At 43.9% G+C, this 22234-nt stretch overlaps 1 protein-coding gene across 2 annotated transcripts in view; it reads right to left on the bottom strand.

Moving 5' to 3' along the window:
- Positions 1 to 22234, bottom strand: part of MYOM1 (myomesin 1) — a 104554-nt gene that overhangs the window by 76586 nt on the left and 5734 nt on the right. For both annotated transcript variants that reach the window (XM_075125296.1, XM_048840379.2), the window contains exon 3: positions 6724 to 6861. In XM_075125296.1, coding sequence (XP_074981397.1) covers positions 6724 to 6861 — 138 coding nt within the window. The remainder of the gene's footprint in view (positions 1 to 6723; positions 6862 to 22234) is intronic.

The raw sequence follows: 22234 nt of genomic DNA on the forward strand, positions 1-22234 counted from the left end.
CAGCCCTGAATTTTCCCAGAAATATGTGTTCTGAAATAGCCCGCCCTGTCCTGGAAAAATCAGAGCGATATTATGGTTTGTTGCCCCTCTAAGGAGGTAATATTCAACAATTTGCTACTTTTACTGGAGTTATCAACCAATTCAGTTTAAACATAGCACTAGATTGGTTCAGATTAAAAATAAAACAGGTTTATTAACAAAAGAAGATAGGATTTAAGTGAATTCAAATATAAGAGTTAAAGTTAGAAATGGATACCAGCAAATGAAAGTGAAAACACACATCTAAACATCTAAATCTTAATCTTGCAAGGTTTGGTTCAAGGCATTGTTCAAGATGGCCTTTCTCATCCACAGTCTCCTAGCAAGATGGTGAATGTCCCTCTCCTTGATCAGGATCTCGCCCAGAGGCCCAAAGGTGCTGGTGCCTTTGTCTTCTGAGGTCAAAGAGTCAATTTAGGGTTCTCTGACCCTTTCTTTTATAGTCCAGTGAATCGTTGAAGTGGATTCTTCTGAAGGTTACCCCTCAAATTAAAGTTTATTTAATCAGTGAGGAAAGCAACAAGGAATCCGGTAATGAAAGAAGCTCCATACTCATTTTTTCCCCACTTGTGTTTGCTGAAATGCAAATTGTTCTGTTCCCTACTATCTCCCCCCCTGCTGTTTTGATGACCCTGTTTACTACTTATATGTAAATTAAAGTAAACACACATTCCTTTGTTTAGGGTAGACCTTGTTAACAATTTTTGCCTAGGCAGGGCTGTCTGGTTTTGAACAGGTAACACCATAGAGGGAGAAATCATAACTTTACATATAATGTTACTATATACATTTTGCCAGGATATTATTGATCAGAGAGTTATTAGTTTTCAAATATTGCCTCACAAGGCATATTTTGTATAAAGATTTAATAGAACAATGTGTAGGGTATGAATACAGGGGTGCTTTTGGTCACAAATATCACCATGTCAAATTCTGCCTTCAGATTCACATGTGGGAACACTATTGCAGCCTTTTTGCTTTAGAATTGTCAGAGCTTCAGAGCTGTTTCAGTGTGCAGGGAGGGTTTCCTGATTAAAGGGTGCATTACTGTGTTTCTGGTGAATACAGCTACTGCACAACTTTTGGTTTAGCAAAATAAATGGTTTTACTTTAAAACTTGCTTGGTGTTCTACTGCAGATTCTGCAGTAACCATTAATTTTAGGTAAAACTGCCAGCTTTTTCAGTCTCGCACTATATGTATCATTATATACTCATGAAGCTAAGCAAAGGACCCAATCTGATGTTTGGATACACGGCTAGAGCTTCCTTTCACCTATTATAACTGAAAGAGATTAGGGGGGAGAAATTCCTTGTTTACTAAATTTGCTAGTGTTGTGCATTAGACAGCACTTTTGTAATGTCATTTTCACTGTTTCGCCTGTATACACTGTTACTTAATCAGTTGTCCCTGTTGTTTGTGTGGGCCTTCCACACAGCAACAGGTTAGAGGAAAACATTTTGAAAAAGAAAACTTAAATGTAAACCAAGAACAACTGTCAGGGATAACCAGGGACAGAGAAGTAATTGAAACTACTTTTAACTCTTTTTTTTCCAATGACTAGATTAAAGAGGAATTCTGACTGAAACCCCTGAAGTTCAGGGAGTTTGAATCTGGGGAATTATTTGGGGCCACCTCTAAATAAAACCATAAATAACTGCCCAAGCTGCCACCTTTACAGTTTGGTGTCAGTGTCATTAAAGAGAAGCAATGCAACTCAGCATTGGAATGAACAGTTACATTAAGCACACATATAAAATCCTGAAAGTACTGAGGCAACTTATATGACAACATTGACTGTCTCCTGTCTTTCTTGTATATTCAAATTCTGACGTCAGCTTTTGGTGTTTTGAGCTACTTTGGCAGATAGGACCTCCTGGGAAGTACCAGTAAAATGGCTTCTCTACCTCAGTGGTGGCAACAGCATTCACAATCACCATTTGAAGCTACAGAAACTGTGATGGAGATTTCTAAAAATTGTTTTAAAAACTCATATCTCAGACCAGGTCTACACTATGAACTTACATTGGTATAATTATGTCGCTCAGCATGTGAAAAATCCATGCCCCTGAGCAACACAATTATTCCAATCTAACCTCCAGTGCAGAAAGTCCTGTGTCAATGGGTGGGCTTCTCCAGTCAATATAGCTACTGCCTCTCTCGGAGGTGGATTAACTACGCTGACAGGAGAAGCTCTCCCATTGACGTAGTAGCATCTTCACTAAAGCAATACAGAAGTGCAGCTGTACCAGTGCAGCTTTTTAAATGTAGATCTGTCCTAATTCAATAAATATAAATGTAGCTATCTAAATTCACTTTGGCTGAATCAAGGACATTTTTATTTTAAAGGCAAGCTGCCTCGTTTTCTTTTTCTTTACAAATAGTTAGGGCCCTACCAATTTCGCAGCCATGAAAAATGTGTCACGGACAGTGAAATCAGCCCTTCCGCATGAAATATGATCTCCCCCTTGCTGTTGGGATTGCCCCAGCCAGGGGGCTCCTAGCTGCAAGTCCCCACTGGGCTGGGGAGGGAAAGGACTTGTCCTTCCCTTGCATGGCAGCTGTGGGGTGTGGAGATCAGACCCACCTCCAAGTGCCTCCCCCTGCTGCAAGAAGCTCCCTGCCCAGCACCGGAGGTTCCTGTAGCTGGAGGAGACTTGTGGAGATGGGTCCGATCTCCCCCTGCTACTGGGAGTGTCCCAGCCAGGTGGCTCCTAGCTGTGAATCCCTGCTGGGCTGGGGAGGGACAGAACTTGTCCTTCCCTTGCATGGCAGCTCTGGGAGTGGGGAGATCAGACCCATTTCCAGGTACCTTTTGGGTTGGGATGCCCATGGTTACAACACCATGAGATTTCAGATGTAAACAGATAAAAATGTGAAATTGACAATTTTAAAACCCTCTGGCCATGAAATTGATCAAAATGGACCATGAATTTGGTAGCGCCCTACAAATGTTTAAGATACCAAAATGTTAATGGAACTTGGATTTGATCCTCAAGCCGCTGAGCAGCTTCTGTGAGATAATAAGCATCCTCAGCTCCAAACAGGGGCTTAGCACCTTGCAGGATTGAGCCTCAAGTGTGTAGATCTACAGCTTATAAATCATTCAATTTTAAAACAAAAGAGAAACTAATTTCTTCCTTTCTTTATCTGCCAAGGCCAAAGATCAGGATTCAATGTTCCCTGCAAGGGTGAATCACAGCAAAAACAACAGAGCATTTAAGGCCTGATTCCACATTCCTTATAAAGTCAAAAATCGCACTGACATAAGTGGGAACTTACCTGGGTATAGACTGCAGGTTCAAGCCTAAAATGATATATTTAAAATTCTTCAGGAAAACAGTTCTTGATGTATGGTACCCACAAGTTTTCAGCTTACATGTGTTGTTGGGTGCAGAGTTCCTGCCTATGAGCCAGATTCTGTTTCAATTAACTTTAGTGGAAATTATCTCATTGGCTTCAGTGGTAGTTGGATCTGGCACTCGGTGCTTTATATGCTAGAACAGCAACAGGTTTTCCCTAATTTTATTCTCCATGGGCCAAATTCTGCATTGACTTATACCCTGCAATCCCACAGAAGCTGATGTTGACTCTGTACGTGTGTAAGAATAAATAATAATGAGTTGAGTCTTTGTTTTCCATGTGAGTGAATTTTTACAGCAGAATTTGAAACCCCTGAAAATAGAGGGTTATAATGGAAACATTATTGAAACAGTACCACAGCCAATATAATAGCACTGTAGAATGGCTAGAATGCTGACCTTTTAAAGTACCTATTCCTTGTACAAACTATCTGTGCATGGGGAACTGTGCATTGGTTTCACAGGAGAATTTAGGTCTGATTTATAGCATGCACATGGTTCAATGAGTCTGGGCTATTATTCTTCAAACAAGAATAAATGCTTGACACTGATGCAACATATCACTTCCACAATCCTGGCACACAGACATCAATATGATGCCAACAAATTCACAAAAACAAAACACATGATAAAATGCCTACTTGGACACTTAATGACCATCATGTGCCTTTTAAAACCCTTAAACTAATTCAAAATCACAGTGTGGGCCAATAAAATGGCCCAAAAGCATTCACAACATTTTGAGTTGTCATGTGCAGGAAATAGGGTTGACAATTGGTAGTAGTATAATTCATAATCATTGTACTGATGATAATATTTTGGAATTCTATAGCACTTTTTATTTTAGGATTTCCAGGTGCTGCACAGACAGAAATGAATTAAGCTTCACAACTCCTTTCTGAGTTAGGTACTATTATACTAATTTTACAAACAAGTAAAATGTAGCACAGAGTGGTCGTGACTTGCCCCAAATCACAATCCAATAGTGAAGCAAAGCAAATCAGGAGTAATGTCATCCAGTTGCTGGACAACACTTCCTTCCAAAAGGAGGAATAAATCCTGTATTTGTAAATGTTAGGCACACCTAAAAGGAGACACGTTCGTCTTGAAGAGAAGGGGAAGCAGCTAATGAAAAATTGCAAATGCAACACTCTTTAAAACACCCCAGTTAGCTGAGGACAGGTTTACACTACTACTGAAATCAATCTAACTAACATTGCTCAGGGGTATGAAAAAGACACCCCCTCAGTGACGCAAGTTACAGCAACTTAAGCGCTGTCCACATCGGCACTATGTTGGCAGGAGACACTCTCCTGCCTACATAGTTTCCACCTCTTGTGGAGGTGGAGTAATTATGCCAACGGGAGAGCACTCTCCCAGCGGCTTAGAGCGTCTTCACCAGACATGCTACAGTGGTGCAGCTGCACTGATGTAGCACTTCTAGTGTAGACCTGCCCTAAATCACATAGTGCCATAAATTGTAAGTAGACTTAAAGGAGATTTATTGCAGACTGTGCATAAAATATTAAATGTATCTATTTCCATCATGGGAGACATACTTAAAACTCTAAAGTAGTGCTTTGAAAATGTAGGGTGCATATGTCTTTGTATCTTGGTTGAACTAAAGAGCAGTGAATCTCTGGCATGGAGGAGTGGGAAGGGTAAAAAGAGTGGGAAGGGTAGATTCAGAGATGGGAGGGGACAGAACAAGAAAGAAAACCTCTGGGCTAGACATTCCTTATCTCAAAAATAAGGTATTAAAAAGGCAAAAGCAAATGTGTCCCACTGATGAGATGAAAATCTGAATTCCACACAAAAGCATGAGGTTACTTACACAGTAGAAGTGCTACAATTTACAAGTGTAAATTCAGCAGTAGCCCATGATACCATTGAATTCCATACCTTCACCCACTTTTCACATAGCAACCACTCCACATCTGACCTCTCAATCCTCATCCTCAAAGGAAACCTGCACAACACCTTCAACAGATGAGCCTGGGAACTTAAATTCATAACTCCATTGGACAATAATATAGATTTAACAGAGACATTGGTTTTATGGCCCTTTGCAACAACTTGTAACACATGCTGCTGCCCACTGACCCACCAATGTCCTACAACCGTAGAAGTATGAATTGCTTCATTTTAAGTGGCCTCCTACAACATTTGTGAACCCCTTATGCTTAACAATTTGTCCCACCTTGTATTTAGCTTGGACACTCTAGTTTCCTTCTCCAGACCTGAAGAAGAGCTTGTGAAACTCAAAAGCTTGTCCCTTCCACCAACAGAAGTTGGTCCAATAAAAGATATTACTTCATCTACCTTGTCTCTCACACTCCATAAATGTCATGTGAAAAACACAGCTTCACAGGAGACATAAACAGAGGTGTGAATTTGACAGCAAATGGGCTTTTCTCCTGATCTCCAATCACGAGTTAATTTTCCATGACTTGCCCTGGTATGAATTAACCTGAACAAATGACTATGTCTGGAATGTCATTATCTCATAATAAATCATTATGACATATCCCAGGAAAGTCTCCATGTTTGCCTTGGTTTTGGCTACTATGTAAAGTTCACATTCAGATTTACTTAGGACATTGTTTGCAGAAATTTATCACGTCAATAGCAGACATGATATAAATACCACCCCTACCTGGGAGCATTAGAGTTGATTATGTTGGACTTGAGATCTTAATTAGTTTTATCATTAACATTTTTTCCTCTGCCAGGGCAAAACATGAGCAAGTTTTTTCAATTTTGCCATATTTAACACTGACTTAATAAGAGACATTTAAAGATTTTTCTCTAGAATTTAAACCAGAAAAGCCAACAAAATTGTGTACACAAACTTGTTTCCCAGATTGCTAGGAAGTGGGGTGCATGACCCTTCAAATTCACCACAGATTCACAGATGTGAAAAGCCAGAAAAACCATTATGATGATCTAGTCTGACCTATTGCATAGAATTTTACCCAGTAATTCTTGAATCAGGCCCAGTTTTCATGGCTAAATGTCCATAACTCTCTTTCCTTCTCATAGGAAATAAGGTGTGCACAGTGCAAATAACAAGGGCACAAAATTAAATCAGAATACCTGAGTTTCCTTCCTGGCTTTTTCACTGACACATTCAGTGACTGGGGGCAAGACACTTAACTTCTGTGTGTTTCCCCATACGTAAAGTAGGAAAAACTAACACACCTTTTTAAACGCATTTTGAGGTTGATAGATAAAAAAAGAGATGGATTATTCATTATTATCATAAGGAATATTTGATAAATAAACAAGGACACCAAGAAAAAGAGAAAGGAAAACAAACATACCGTCCTGTGAACATTGGTACTACATAGTCAATGGCTTTATTTTCTTTCTCTTCAGAGAATAAACTCTGCTTTGCCCTCTTTGCTTTGGGACTCAATTTATAGGATCGATCTTCTATCATTATATTGGAATCTTTTAGTCTGAAATAAAAGCCACATTATTAGACTCACAAAAGAAAATTGGGAAGCTGTTGAAAAAAAACATTCAGAAAACTAGAAGAAATACTAGGCATTTTATAATAATGTAAGCTCCCGTATGCTTTCTTAGCAACCAGTTATGATGTTTCAATTAGCCAGATTTCAAAATGCACTTTCTCTCACTGTTCATTAAAGGTGCCAAAGTGATGGGCCTTGAAATTAAATCCCTCTATGTACGGAGAATGTCCAGCATACCTAGTAGCAATGCACATTTCACCACTCCTGTGAGCTGAGCCTTCTAGAGTTCTATAACCCCGTCCATGGCTAGTCTGCAGAGACTGTCAATCAAGGTAGGAGGGTTCCAACTCATGTAAATTGTAATGATATTTTTTGTGATGTGGATACCTGTCTACTAGATCCTAGACTAAGACTACCTCATCTATTACCAAGGGCCATTGAACATCTAACAAATCCTAATGAATTTTAATCCTCTGGACTCCATTTGAACCAGTGAACTATGGGCAAAAAGCTCTGTATTCTAAAACGAGCCATGAAGTTATCTAGTTCCCCTAGCTGGAATAATTTTTGATATGCAGAACACTTCAGAGTGCTAATGTTTTTTAAACTATATGTATGCAAACTATATGGCAGTATGAATTTCAGTGACTGATGGGACCCTGTACTATTACTATACCATGCTACCCCACTACAAAATAATGAAAAAAGCAAGCACAATGAATTAATTTGTCATTTAATGAAGGGAAAGTAGACAAGGGGAGAAACAGAGGAAAAGGGAATGCCACAGTTGTCAAATTCATGGATTCCCCTCTACCTTGGACAAGTTTCTGGAAGGTCAGAATACATTTAAGGCATGGGTAGCTGTACAGTGTGTGACAAAGCTCAGTCCTTGCCTCTGTGGGTCCCGCATTTCCTGGCGGATTTCGCTAGCCTCAGAGGCTCACTGTGACCCTCCACGTAACCCTTCTCTCTCTAGAGACAAGGGTCACGGTCTACTGAGCCATTTTCATCATAAGCCAGCGAGGGAGGTGAGGAGAAGTTATCCTTCCTTGCACAGTCTCTGTTGTCTCCCAGTCTCAGTGATTAATCTGGGGGCAAAGGAGGGGCCCACCCTCTACTCCGGGCTCTAGCCCAGGGACCCTAATAGTATCAGCTATGGTAGCTGATCTTTTAGAAACATGACATGTACAATTCCCTGGGCTACTTCCCCCACAGCAGCCTGCACTTCCTCAAGCTCCACTTCATCCTTACCTCATGGCCTCCTTCCTTGTGCCTGATATGGTGTGTACTACTCAGTCTCTCCAACAGCGCAACTTCCTCCCACAGCTCTGACATGCACACCCACCTGACTAACTGGGAAGCTTTTAACTAGTTTCAGCCAGCCCCTGATTGGCTTCAGGTGTCCCAATCAACCTAGCATTCTCCCTGCCTTCTGGAAAGTTCTTAATTGGCCCCAGGTGTCTTAACTGACCTGGAGCAGTTGCCATTTCACTTATCCTGGTACCAGTGATTTGTTTAGCCTGGAGCTAATATGTCTATCTCCCACTACTTTTCTGTAGCCATCTGGCCATGCCCCATCACAAGTGTTTTGGTTTATTTTTAAAAGTGTAATAATTTAATTTAAAACTGGAACACCAAATGCCTTCCTCTTTCCAAAACACAGGTCCTCCTTACTGATATTTTCAGTATTACACAATACAACAATGAGCATTGACCTTATTATTAGCCATTTTTCCTCATATTCATATTACGGTCCAAAGGTATAAGTCCCAGATAAGCATCAGCCTTTTCTAAATCCTTGGCTTGTCTACCCACTTTCAATCAGAACATGCCACAAGAAATCCAAGGATATCCGGTTTTCAGACTGTATGTCGCCAAGATCCATGTTAACACCAGCTATAAATGGGCAGCGTGAAAGGACTTGACCATAGTTATCAGTCACATCTTAAGTCCAGATATTTGTTATTGGAACCTTTGGATGAAACACATGATCTCCAAATCTATACTATTAGTGCTAATACATGAAATATTCAGGCATCTATGGGCTTATGTAGTCTGTAGGCTGAAGCCTGAGTCTAGAAGGTAACATACTTTAGAGATGCCAGTACCAAAATTTATATTCCAAGAAGGAACTTCCTGATATTCCAAAATATGTGCTAAATCCCACCCTCACTTGCGATAGTCCAGAAGGGAGAGAAAAAATTATAGGCTCCCACAAACTTGGAACAAGCAGCATTGTTCCAGGTTTGGTTGCCAGGCAGAATCTCTCCATAGTGCTCAAGGAAGTGCAGGCAGAGATGTACATCTCATCCCTATCTTCAGGGCAAACACTAGCATGTCCGTTGCTACAAACTGCACACATTAACCAACAAATGGTGGTCGTGTCAATTGTTTCTGCTTGGAGTTCTAGCAAATTGTATCTCACAATACATTGCTCCTGGCCACTCTGTGAAATCCTGGAAAGGATGATACCTATATGATAAACTATGAATTACACCTCATATCTACAGTTGTGTCTAAATGGATGGATATATACCACACAAAAATCTATTAAAAGAACTTTATTAAAGTTGCAAAGTCAAGCACTCAAAAGTTAGAAAATGCCAGAATTAAGATTGTCCCTCTGCAACATTAATTTGCCCCCTTGCATGTCTGCATTATGAGACAGTCTTTAATTACATGATCACATGCTTTGGGCAACCTGAATAATAGGCAGTGCGAGAAGCTCTGCCTATAATGTAGCAGATATCCATATGCTAAATAGGACTGACTGCATCTTTGCTGCATCTTTGACCTTTGATCATTTATACTCCTTCCACTATTACACTATGTCTGGACTTCTCCTAGTGTTTCTCCCGTATTCATACACACAAAGTGGATTTATTGCATGAAATCACTCTCTGCAGCAGAAAAGCCCAAAGAGGGCTAAGAGTGGGGAGAAAAATTCCCTTCATAGATATTTCCCAATACCATTACCGCAGATCAGAGACATTTAGGGGATGGTTTCTGCTCCACTAGGCCCCATACCCTGTGGCAGTATGGCTCCTTCAGGAGCTGTAGTGGCATTGACTGGATTTGCTTGCACTGCTCAGCAGCTGCCACAGAGCAAATCCATTAGAAACGCCAAGCTTTATAACCTTCTGCACCAAAATCCAGGCATAAACAGAGTGTACCAACAGTCTAGACAAAGCAACACAAAGCATGAGAGAGAGTGAAACAAGATATGCAGTAGTATAATGTTAGATAATGTACTCATCTTTAGGATTTGTGGATGATAGAATATGAGCATTGCAGCCAACCACAAATGCACTGTGACAAGTCATCAAACAAGTGGTAAAAATATTACATCAAACCCAAAGCATGTTAGTTACTGTTCATAAATGAGCGCTGCTCAAAAGGAAAACTAAGTTCTTTACCCACCCAAAAGTCTTATTCATGTATTATTTAAAAATGGTACAAAACAGGCATCTTGAATTTGAACCCTTTCAAATTTCCTGGGATTCAGATTTGAAAACCTGGACCTGAACCTGCCTTTTGATTCCTGGTTGTTTCCAAATCTAGAAAGACCAATTTTGAATTCTCATTTAGATTTAACTGAAACATAAGGGAGCATCTGTTTTCATTAGATGTCAGGCCCAAAGTGGTGGAAATCTCAGTTCACTCAATTTTTCAGCACCATTAAATCCAACCCAGGCCTTTTCCACTCTTGATTCTTCCTGAACCACAAACCCAGAACCGTAGTGTGATGGGGAGTTGGCCCAACACTGGCCTCAAAGAAGTTAATAGAGTTCTAGGAAGGCTGTGCAGGAGGCAGCCAATTAGAGAGGGGCTGAAAGGAGCATCCATTCAGGGCCTGGTAGACTCATATAAGAAGAGCTGCAGGGCAGAGCAGTCAGTTACTCCCTGGAGCTTAAGAAGGAGGACTGGGTGCCTGGCAAGGAGAAAGAAGCTAGCACCCTGGACAGAACAGTGCTGCTAGCAGGGACCTGGGGAGCTAGAGAGAGCTCCTGGCTGGCTGCTGGGATTTGCAGTTAGAGGCCCTGAGACAAGGACAAAAAGGGTGCTTCGGCCACGGGAAAGTGGCCAGATCATTGGCTGCAGTTGCCACTGTGGAAATGGCAGGACAGTTGGACTGCAGCACTTACCCATGGAATGGGGGAGCACAGATTTTGACACGGCCAGAGGGCTGAGTAATGAAGAGGATGCCGCAGTCCGTGGAGTGACATGGGTCCAGAAGCAGGTGACAGCAAGCAAGGCACCTTCTGTAGAGGGTGTACCAACCTGCGGAGCTAATCCCCAAGACAGCCAGCAGGAGGCGCCAGCATGGCGAGTGGAGTCCTGTCACACCTAACCTAAACCTAACCTTGATTCAGAACTGAACCTCACTTCCTTGGCTCATGTCTAGTTCCAGTCAATTTTTTTCTCAAATCAGACTGTGCACCAGACTACAAGCCAGACTATACACCCACACAAGGAATTCAGGAGGGGGGAGCATAAAGAGCCCCCTTACTTCCCTGTGCAGGTTATTCACATCACATGTCACAATGCTGTTGGGAGAAAAAGCACCAAGGGGCTGTTACTCCTCTTCCCATAAAGTGAGTGGGGATGGTCCTTGGTGGAGCCTTGGTGTAGAAGGGAAAGTAATGTAACACATATATAACAGTATAAAAAGGCTCACAAAAGGCTTTAGCGCTATAGTAAAAATACAGGGCCCACTCATCTATGGCTCAAAGCACTTTGCCAAATGGAGTACAGTGATTGTCAGATAGGCAGAAAAAAACCCCAACATATGAAGAATGAATAAAATAAATTTATATTTAAAAGGGGGAAAAATTACCTGTATTTGAGACTACCACTGTTCTTCCTTTTGCTTTACTTATGATTTCTTTTTCCAAGTGTCTTTGTCTTCCCTAACTGTAACTCTCTAAAATAAAATGAGTTTGCAAAGATAAAATAAATTGCATACTCCATTTCCTATCAAGTGACCTAAGTGTGCCTTGAAATATTTGCAGCTGAATATCCCCTCTTATTTTCTCTACAACTGGTATTACTGAAAAGGACAGTTCCATTCCTGCAGGCCCCTCAGGTACTGCAGATTCATGTCGGGAACTTCCACTACAATGTGTAGTCCTGGCCAGCAGGAATGGACCTGAGAGTTTCATTGAGAGCCATTGCATATGATAAAAATATCACACATACCCCTGCTCTGCCTTAAATTTCTCGCTCACTGCCTTTGACTAAATCTACTGAGCTGAATCCCCCGTGAGAGCTACCTCCTACAGTCTCTTTTGCGAAAGGTAGCATTCAGTGTAGTGGTAGCTATGCCAGTCCCAGGATATTAGAGACAAGATGGGTGAGGAGTATCTTTCACTGGTTGGTCCAATATCTCACGCACCTTGTCTCTCTTTTGCTACAGAAAGCTGTGATTATTCCCTGTATCCTTTTGACCAGACTATGGTCTGCCCCTGTGAGAATCAGAAAAGCACTGGAGCCGTCACCTTTCTTGTGCCCCCTGTCTAAAGGCCAGCTACAGTTGCAGTCCCTGTGCTCTCTGGAGTGCAGAAACTGCTCCCTGATGAAGTGTTTCTTGTGCCAGATAAGAGACACCACTCTATTGTAGAGAATACCAGTGTGATTCCTTAGTCCAGCTGCTGGACTCACACTGACCCTATAAGTCTTTCTGGCTTTTGTTATTCACAGACTAACTACTTTAACAATCTGCACTTCCTAAACCTGGCCTGGAGTAAACAGTCATAGAAAGACTGACTGTCGTGCATGCGCTAGGGGTGCCTGCCACCCCAAAGTGGCTCCTCACAATGCCTCCTTTTGCTCCACTTGGAGCAGTGCAGCTCTTCACCTTCCCCAGCACAGGCCTGTTCCTCTGGGATCTAGTCTGTCCCTTTACAATATTGAAAAGCTTCAAACAGCAAAGGAACTGTACTGAAGAGCTGAATAAACATGTTTCAGGCTTTCACTGAGGCTTTCTGGGCAAGAAAACCCAGAACTGGACTTCATTTTCTTTCCTAATCTTCATATCGTTAACTTCCATGCAAAGTGGGCTATATGAAGGACTAACACAGGAGCACATTCAAATTGAGTTGTTTGCATATGAAGACAAATCTGGTATCACTGCACCTCCTGGTGCCTTTTTGGTTATTCACAATCCTTCTAGTGCTCTATAAGAAGTAAATTCTGTCTATAGTCGCCATTTAGCTGGCCTAAGAAAGAGGTCTGTACTGTCTTAAAAACAGATTCCAAAAATCTTGCCCTTTCTTTCAATAAGTTGTGACCAAAGCTTTTACTTGATACGTGCAACAGAATCTCCCTGGAGGAGAACCTAGAGGACCAACATTGCTCTCTGATTTCACAGAGGAACACTACCGTGACCTTTGAATAGCTCTCAGCCTAATGTGATCTCCCAAACTAATATATGTATATTTTACCCAGGTCAGACGCTATCTGTAGTCCATTATCAGGGTTGTGACCTGAGTTTACTGTCCTCATTTCTGGATATAGTTTTCAAAATTTTCAGTGTGTTTATAATATTAATTCCTGTGTTTCTCAGTTGCTCAGATTCACTGAATTTACCAGTGAAATGGGAGCAGAACTAGAGTTGTCCCTAAAGATGTAAACCCAGATGTAATCCTGTATGGATGTAAAAACAGGATGTGAACTTTTATCCCGTTCTCTCATAATAGAAGCCCAATATGAGATCATTGCATAGTGCCTTTGTACCCCAAGCTGTGGCTTTGCTTTGGTATCTTTCCCCCAGGTAAATGTAAATCTATCCTATGTGATTTGTCTTGTCATTGTTTCTGGGCTTGTAGGGGCAGATTTTCCATTCCACCCAAGTGAAGCCTGGGTACAATAGTGGTCAGAGAGCTCAGGTAACTGACTGCAGCTCCCTGATCCTAAGTCACCAGCCCCAACACAAGTTAGAGCAGGGGAGCAACTCAGACTTGACCTTACACCAGTGGAGAATCAGACACCCTATCCCTAGCATGCCCCCAGAACACCCCTTCCCTCCCCTTATACCAAGGGTGGGGAGTGCATCTGGTATAGGAGATAGCAGAGCCACCTCTGCTAGCAGAGTTCCCCTGTGCAAGGGAAATTCTTCTTGGGCCATCTCCAGCCTCTTTTAAGTCATAGAATCATAGAATACCAGGGTTGGAAGGGACCTCAGGAGGTCATCTAGCTCAACCCCCTGCTCAAAGCAGGACCAATCCCCAACTAAATCATCCCAGCCAGGGCTTTGTCAAGCCTGACCTTAAAAACCTCTTAAGGAAGGAGATTCCACCACCTCCCTAGATAACCCATTCCAGTGCTTCACCGCCCTCCGAGTGAAAAAGTTTTTCCTAATATCCAACCTAAACCTCCCCCACGGCAACTTGAGACCATTACTCCTCGTTCTGTCATCTGCTACCACTGAGAACAGCCTAGATCAGTGGTTCCCAAACTTTAACAACCTGTGAACCCCCTCCTAAAAATGAATATTTCCAGGCATTTTCTCCTCTACCTGAGTATAAATTATAAAACCAGTGATCTTGGAAATATAAAATTTGTTTTTATGACATGCTTATTACACACTATTTATTATTTATCATTACAGTATTTTTATTACGTTATGAAAACGGCAACACTCTTCCAAGATCTCACTTTCGTAGCTTATATCACTTTGAATAAGCCTGTTATCAGACAAGGCTCCTCTGTTTCATCAAGGAGTATTAGATATGAAACAGCATGAAGGGATTTAAGAAGCCAACTCAAAGAGTTCCTCCTACACAAGCATTCAGGTCTTGAGCCGTCCAGTACAACAAAACTTAAACTTGTTCTTCATCATAATTTTTAAAATACTAGCTGCCTATTTAATTTTAAAAACAGAAAAAAATATCTACCTCCCTTTCTTATAAGAAGTCTTGAAGTTTAAAACTCCTCAGTGTGCTAGATATGCTTGCTTTGATCTGCTTAGCTCTTGGAAATCCAGGGGCTCCGGGCTGCTGGCCCCGTGCTGCCTGAGGTCACTAGGGACCGCTCTGTCCACCATTAAGAAATTTTTCCCCGAGAACCCCCTGTAACATTTCTCGAACACCAGTTCGGGAACCACTGGCCTAGATCCATCCTCTTTGGAACCCCCTTTCAGGTAGTCGAAAGCAGCTATCAAATCCCCACTCATTCTTTTCTTCTGCCGACGAAATAATCCCAGTTCCCTCAGCCTCTCCTCATAAATCATGTGCTCCAGCCCCCTAATCATTTTTGTTCCCCTCCACTGGACTCTTTCCAATTTTTCCACATCCTTCTTGTAGTGTGGGGCCCAAAACTGGACACAGTACTCCAGATGAGGCCTCGCCAATGCCTAATAGAGGGGAATGATCACGTCCCTCAATCTGCTGGCAATGCTCCTACTTATACAGCCCAAAATGCCCTTAGCCTTCTTGGCAACAAGGGCACACTGTTGACTCATATCCAGCTTCTTGTCCACCATAACCCCTAGGTCCTTTTCTGCAGAACTGCTGCTTAGCTGCTTGGTCCCTAGTCTGTAGCAGTGCATGGGATTCTTTTGTCCTAAGTGCAGGACTCTGCACTTGTCCTTGTTGAACCTCATCAGATTTCTTTTGGCCCAATCCTTTGATTTGTCTAGGTCCCTCTGTATCCTATCCCTACCCTCCAGTGTATCTACCACTCTTCCCAGTTTAGTGTCATCTGTGAACTTGCTGCGGGTGCAATCCACACCATCCTCCAGATCATTAATGAGATATTGTACAAACTGGCACCAGGACCCACCCTTGGGGCACTCCGCTTGATACCGGCTGCCAGCTAGACATGGAGCCATTGATCACTACCCATTGAGCCCGATGATCTAGCCAGCGTTCTAGCCACCTTATAGTCATTCTTCCAGCCCATGCTTCTTTAACTTGCTGGCAAGAATACTGTGGGAGACCGTATCAAAAGCTTTGCTAAAGTTAAGGAATAACACATCCACTGTTTTCCTCTCATCCACCGAACCCGTTATCTCATCATAGAAGGCAATTAGGTTAGTCAGGCATGACTTGCCCTTCGTGAATCCATGCTGACTGTTCCTGATCACTTTCCTCTCCTCTAAGTGCTTCAAAATTGATTCCTTGAGGACCTGCTTCATGATTCTTCCAGGGACTGAGGTGAGGCTGACTGGCCTGTAGTTCCCAGGGTCCTCCTTCTTCCCTTTTTTAAAGATGGGCGCTACATTAGCCTTTTTCCAGTCATCCCGGACCTCCCCCGATCGCCATGAGTTTTCAAAGATAATGGCCAATGGCTCTGCAATCACATCTGCCAACTCTTTTAGCACCCTCGGATGCAGTGCATCCGGCCCCATGGACTTGTGCTCATCCAGCTTCTCTAAATAGTCCTGAACCACTTCTTTCTCTACAGAGGGCTGGTCACCTCCTCCCCATGCTGTGCGGCCCAGTACAGTAGTCTGGGAGCTGACTTTGTTCGTGAATACAGAGGTAAAAAAAGCATTGAGTACATTAGCTTTTTCCACATCCTCTATCTCTAGGTTGCCTCCCCCATTCAGTAAGGGGCCCACACTTTCCTTGACTTTCTTCTTGTTGCTAACATACCTGAAGAAACCCTTCTTGTTACTCTTAACATCTCTTGCTAGCTGCAACTCCAAGTGTGATTTGGCCTTCCTGATCTCACTTCTGCATGCCTGAGCGATATTTCTATACTCCTCCCTGGTCATTTGTCCAGTCTTCCACTTCTTGGAAGCTTCTTTTTTGTGTTTAAGATCAGCAAGGATTTCACTGTTAAGCCAAGCTGGTCGCCTGCCATATTTACTATTCTTTCTCCACATCGGAATGGCTTGTTCCTGCAACCTCAATAAGGATTCTTGAAAATGCAGCCAGCTCTCCTGGACTCCTTTCCCCCTCATGTTATTCTCTCAGGGGATCCTGCCCATCGGTTCCCTGAGGGAGTCAAAGTCGTCCACTTTGCAGTGTTTAAATTTACATGGAGCAAAGAGGACATAGGCTAGAAAGCTGGCTGTAGACTTAAAAAAAAAAAAAAAGTGAAGCCTTGTCAGATACATGCGAGAGCCAAACTCCTCCAGATGGGTGAGAAGCACTCGTTTAATGATATTTAGTTTAACTTCTTGACACATCCATCATGCGGCCAAGCCACATTGCTGGTCAGTGGCTATATTGTTTGCACACACTGCGCGCATCAGCAACAGTTTAAGAGGGAAATGCTTTCACGAAAACATTTTCTGGCTCTGCCTGTCACTTTTTTAAGCTAGCTCTTTTTAATCCTCACCAATAATAAGCTAATGGATGGGGGCAGTGCCAATAGAGATTTCAGGATAACTCATTTATCTTCTTGTGTTTCTCACAGATACTAATGCATATTAACAGGTTTCAGAGGAACAGCCGTGTTAGTCTGTATTCGCAAAAAGAAAAGGAGTACTTGTGGCACATTGGTTAGTCTCTAAGGTGCCACAAGTACTCCTTTTCTTAATGCATATTAGTTACTCAATTCTGCACTGATCCTAGCTTCATTACTTTGCTGATGACAACATTTATTTGTTGTTGGCAGAAGCATTAATTGCACTGACTGAAGAAAACACCCTGTTTTTCTGTTTGTTTGGTTTGTCTCAGTCATGTCCTCATGATCACAATTTTTCTGCAAATAAGTGAACATGTTTTAAGCTCAAGCCTTGCCAAATATTTTGTATTTTCTCTTTAAGTAAATCTCTGACCCATGCTGTGGTGAATAACCAGCCTACAGCACAACTTCCTTTGCACTGGATTATTAGCTGCTGTCAGCAAAAAATGTTGTCAGCCATGAAGAATACACATGAAAAACCACTGAAATCTTGCACACAAATTTGAATGATTAATCCTTCAATGTAAGAAAATAAGTGGGATTAGTCTAGCTCTGCCATTGTACAGATGTAAGGGGCAGAGCTGGTGGTGATGCCTATCGGTAAAGTTGCCTAACACTTTCCATTCTAAACCTTGGATTTTAGTTGCTTATAATTCGGACAAGCTGTAATAATTAAGGCTGAAATTCTCCATACTTGCTCCCTGCCTGAGGCTGAATATCTTCGGATAGTTTCAATGAAAATGATTCAATCATTTCCAAAAACGATGCTAACAAACAACTGGCAGTTCTTCCAATGTTAATTTTTTCCTCTTCATTTCTTCAAAGAGCTCTAGTACGTCCATGCTTTGGATCAAGGAAATGTAATTTGGTGGTGTTTGAGGTGTTACCCGGGTGTCAGGGAGATGCTTTTTTTTTTTTGGTCCCCCTGAAAATCTACCCAGATTTGACTGAGTTAAAAGTGTAACTTACTGTGCTCTGTGTGATCAGGCGTAGGGGTGGAGACAAGAGTTCAGCCAACCAGTTACAGTTGGATCCAGGGTGGGCAGAGTATAGGAAATGAAGGTCAGTACTGGAGGGACAGAAGCCAAATGCCAGTGCTGAAGGGTAAACCAGAGTCATAAGCCAAAGGCGGAGCCAGGGATCAGTATTGGAAACAGAAGCCAAATGCCAGAACCAAAAGGTCAACCAGAGTTATAAATCAGAGGCAGAGCCAGGGAACAAAGCTCTAAGTCTGAAGGGAGCAGGAACTGTAAGCAGGCTGGAGCAGGGACTGGAACAAGGGCAAGCAGAGCTGTGCGTGTGGTACTCATCGAGCAGCCACTGAGCTGCTGTGGGGTCAGGGTGGAGGCAGGCTTATAAACAGGATTACCAATCCAACAGCCAGTCAAGAGCTGTGGCCATTCTATCCGTTCCATGGCATTAGAACATAAGAATGGCTCCAGAGGTCCCAGGTTCAATCCTGCCCACTGACAACCAGGGTCTGTCAGCGTTACAAGTGGGGGCTTGGAGTTATTGAATGAGGATCTTTATTGCATGACCTAAAAGCCACATGACTCTTAGCCAAGGCTGTAGCAGACTCATGAATCACTAGCTGGACTAGGTGCCACTAGAGGAGGACAGAGCACCACACCAAGCAGGTATGGGTTACATACTTCCTCTAGCTGGGGAAGCGAGTCCTGAGTCTCAGAAACTTCCTCAGTGGGCCTAGTCATCATGCATGGGTTCTGGAGCAGGTGCATCGTTGAGGGGTGGAAGGCCTGGGTGTTGTCAGGGCCCACGGGGCTGGGCCACGTTCACGGCACTTCTCAGGAAGGCAGCTGTCAATTCTGATACATAGGTTGATCAAGTTGTGAGACGGGATGGCAGCTCAACCCACATCAGTGCATCCTTTATATCATGGTTCAGCCCAATCTGAAATGGATGACGCTGCGCAGTCTCATTCCACATGGTGTTCATGGAAAGGCGGTGGAACTTGGCAGCATATTGGCGGCTGATTGACGCCCTTATTGAAGTGCTTGTGGCACAGCTTCAGCAGTTTGGGAGTGGTGGGGGGTCACTGAAGAGAACCAACGTGGCCTGAATGAACTGCTCCAACTGACTCCAAGGACGGGGCTGTACTGTTCCAAGAGTGGGGAGGTCCGGGCCAAGGTTTCCCCAGGGAGCAGACTAATGATGAGCCCTACTCAGGCCTGCTCTGTGGGGAACAGTTGGGGGTGTAACAAGAAGAGGAACCTGAATTGATAGGAAACCTCAAAACCGACTACAATCACCACTAAACTTGTCTGGGAGTGGGACCTTCAGCTCCTGGTGGGCAAGAGCCAGGGTTGCTAGTGAAGCCTCTTGAGCTTGTACGGCTGCATTGTGCACCTGCAAGTTCTGTATGGCCCCCCCCGCACCAGTTCTGCCAGGGAAAAACTGGCCTGAGTGGGGTCCATGCCAGTGATGTGGGTCCCTAGCCTTTGTATTGGGGCTGCTCAAACTATAGCTGACTGGGCCATGGGTGGTCAGGCCTAGTGGTGGAAGCAAGAGTTCAGCCTACCAGTTAGAGCTGAGTCCAGGATGGGCAAAGTCCAGGAAACAGGCCAAGAGTCAGTACTGAAGGGACAGAAGCCAAATGCCAGAGCTGGGTAACCCAGAGGTGGAGCCAGGGTTCAGTACTGGACGGGCAAAAGCCGAATGCCGGAATGGAGGGTCAACCAGAGTTGTAAGTCATGCAGAGCTGGGGATTGAAGCCAGAAGTCTGAAGCCGGAGGGGAGCAGGGACTGGAACAAGGACAAGCACAGCTGCAGGCATGATATGCATTGAGGAGCTGCTGATCTGCTGGGCGGGCCAGGATTATAAGCAGGGCTTCTAAACCAGCAGCCAGGCGGGGCTGTGGCCACTGTCAGTTCCCAGGCAGTGCAGATTGGCTCATAGCTCTCTAGCAATGAAGTTAGTCAGGGAGCAGGCCAGCAGTTGGTCCTAGCTGATCTGGTGCCTGTCAATAAGCCTCTGAAAATTGTCATTTCTCCATACTCAGCAGAGCTTGTTAGAAGCATGCTGCTAAAACTGACAAGCATTCCATCTACACTGAGCATGATCCAACCCCACAAAACTCTCTACAGTATATGCCAAAATGCACTGAGAATGCTTTCCGCACCACTGAGCCTCCTACATCTGTAGTTTTCAGCCTGTGGTCTGTGGACTTCTGGGGGTCTGCAGTCTATGTTTAAGATTTCCAAAGGTGTCCGCATCTCCATTTGAAATTTGTTAGGGGGTCCGTAAATGAAAAAAGGTTAAAAACCACTGTCCTGCATAACAGGCCATCTGAGGATCAGGTCAAATGTTGTGCAATCCACTCTGCATCTCAGCATACCTTTCCTGACACATCCCCTACACAAAGTGAGGAACGCAGGTAGCATAGACTGTCTAGCAAGGAATCCTTGGCTGCCCAAGTAGTAATGCTTTCTGAACATGGGAACGTAACGGCCATCCTGGGTCAGATCAGTGGTTCATGTGGCCCAGTATCCTTGTCTTTCAACAGTGGTCAGTGCCAGATGCTTCAGAGGGAATGAACCAGGACAATTATCAAGTGATCCATCCCCTGTCATCCAATCCCAGCTTCTGGCAGTCAGAGATTTCAGGACACCCAGAGCCTTGGTTGCATTTCTGATCATCTTTTCTAATGGCCATTGATGAACCTATCCTCCATGAAACTTGTCTAATTCTTTTGTAGCCAAGTTATACTTTTCGCCCTCACAACTCCCTGGCAATAAGTTCCAGAAGTTGACTGTGTGTTGTGTGAAGAAGTACTTCCTTATATTTGTTTTAAACCTGCTGCCTGTTAATTTCATTGGGTGACCCCTGGTTCTTGTGTTATGTGAAGGGGTAAATAACACTTCCCTTATTTACTTTCTCCCACACCATTCATGATTTTACAGACCTCTATCATATCCCTACCTTAGTCATCTCTTTTTTAAGCTGAACAATCATAGTCTTTTTACTTTCTCCTTACATGGAAGCGATTTCATACCCCTAATCATTTTCATTGCCCTTCTCTGTACCTTTTCCAATTCTAATATGGCTGCTTTGTGCTACTGAGGCTGTGTAAAGAAGCCACAGGAGGGGTGAGAATCTGTGAGGAAAGACACATGAAGAGCCAGCAGCCCCACACCTCCTCCAGTGTGGCTGTACCATCCCCAGCCCCACCCCCTGCCCTTTCACAGAACTGCCTCTCCTCCAGCTCCATCTGTACAGCAGCAGCCCCACCAGAGGACAGGGCTGGGGCGGCAGGGCGGGGCGGACCTGGGGGCAGTACAGCCACCAGAGGAGCTGCCGACATTCTGCTCCTTTCCCCGCTGCCCCCTCCCCCCTGTGGGGAAAGGAGCAGAACCCCCAGCCCCGCACCCCCAGCTCTGTCCACCAGTGGGGCTGCTGCTGTACAGAGGCAGACGCAGCTCCGTGGAAGGACAGGGGGTGGGGCTGGGTGTTCTGCTCCTTTCCCCACAGGGAGGGGCAGCGGGGAAAGGAGCAGAACGATGGTAGCCCCTCTGGCGGGTGTACCGCCCCCAGCTCTGCGCCGCCCCCGCCCCGCCCTGTCTGCTGGCATGGATGCTGCTGTAGTATGAGGACAGAGGATGGAGCTGCAGCTCCGTGGAAGGGCAGGGGATAGGGCTGGGGGTTCTGCTCCTTTCCCCGCTGCGGTTCCTGGGAGAACTGGGCTGGGGGCAGCGTGGGGAGGAGTCACATGGATGGTCACTTGGGGAGGTCACATGCCCCCCTTAGCTAGTGTTGTGTCCCCCCACACACACACTCCGTACCAGCAAGAGATGGATTTTACTTGCACCACTGAGTATGACACAAAAAGAAAAGGAGTACTTGTGGCACCTTAGAGACTAACAAATTTCACTTCATTGGATGCGTGAGCTGTAGCTCACAAAAGCTTATGCTCAAATAAATTGGTTAGTCTCTAAGGTGCCAAAAGTACTCCTGTTCTTTTTGCGAATACAGACTAACACAGCC

The sequence above is a fragment of the Caretta caretta genome, chromosome 2 (assembly GCF_965140235.1).
Source record: "Caretta caretta isolate rCarCar2 chromosome 2, rCarCar1.hap1, whole genome shotgun sequence".
Classification (NCBI taxonomy): Eukaryota; Metazoa; Chordata; order Testudines; family Cheloniidae; genus Caretta; species Caretta caretta.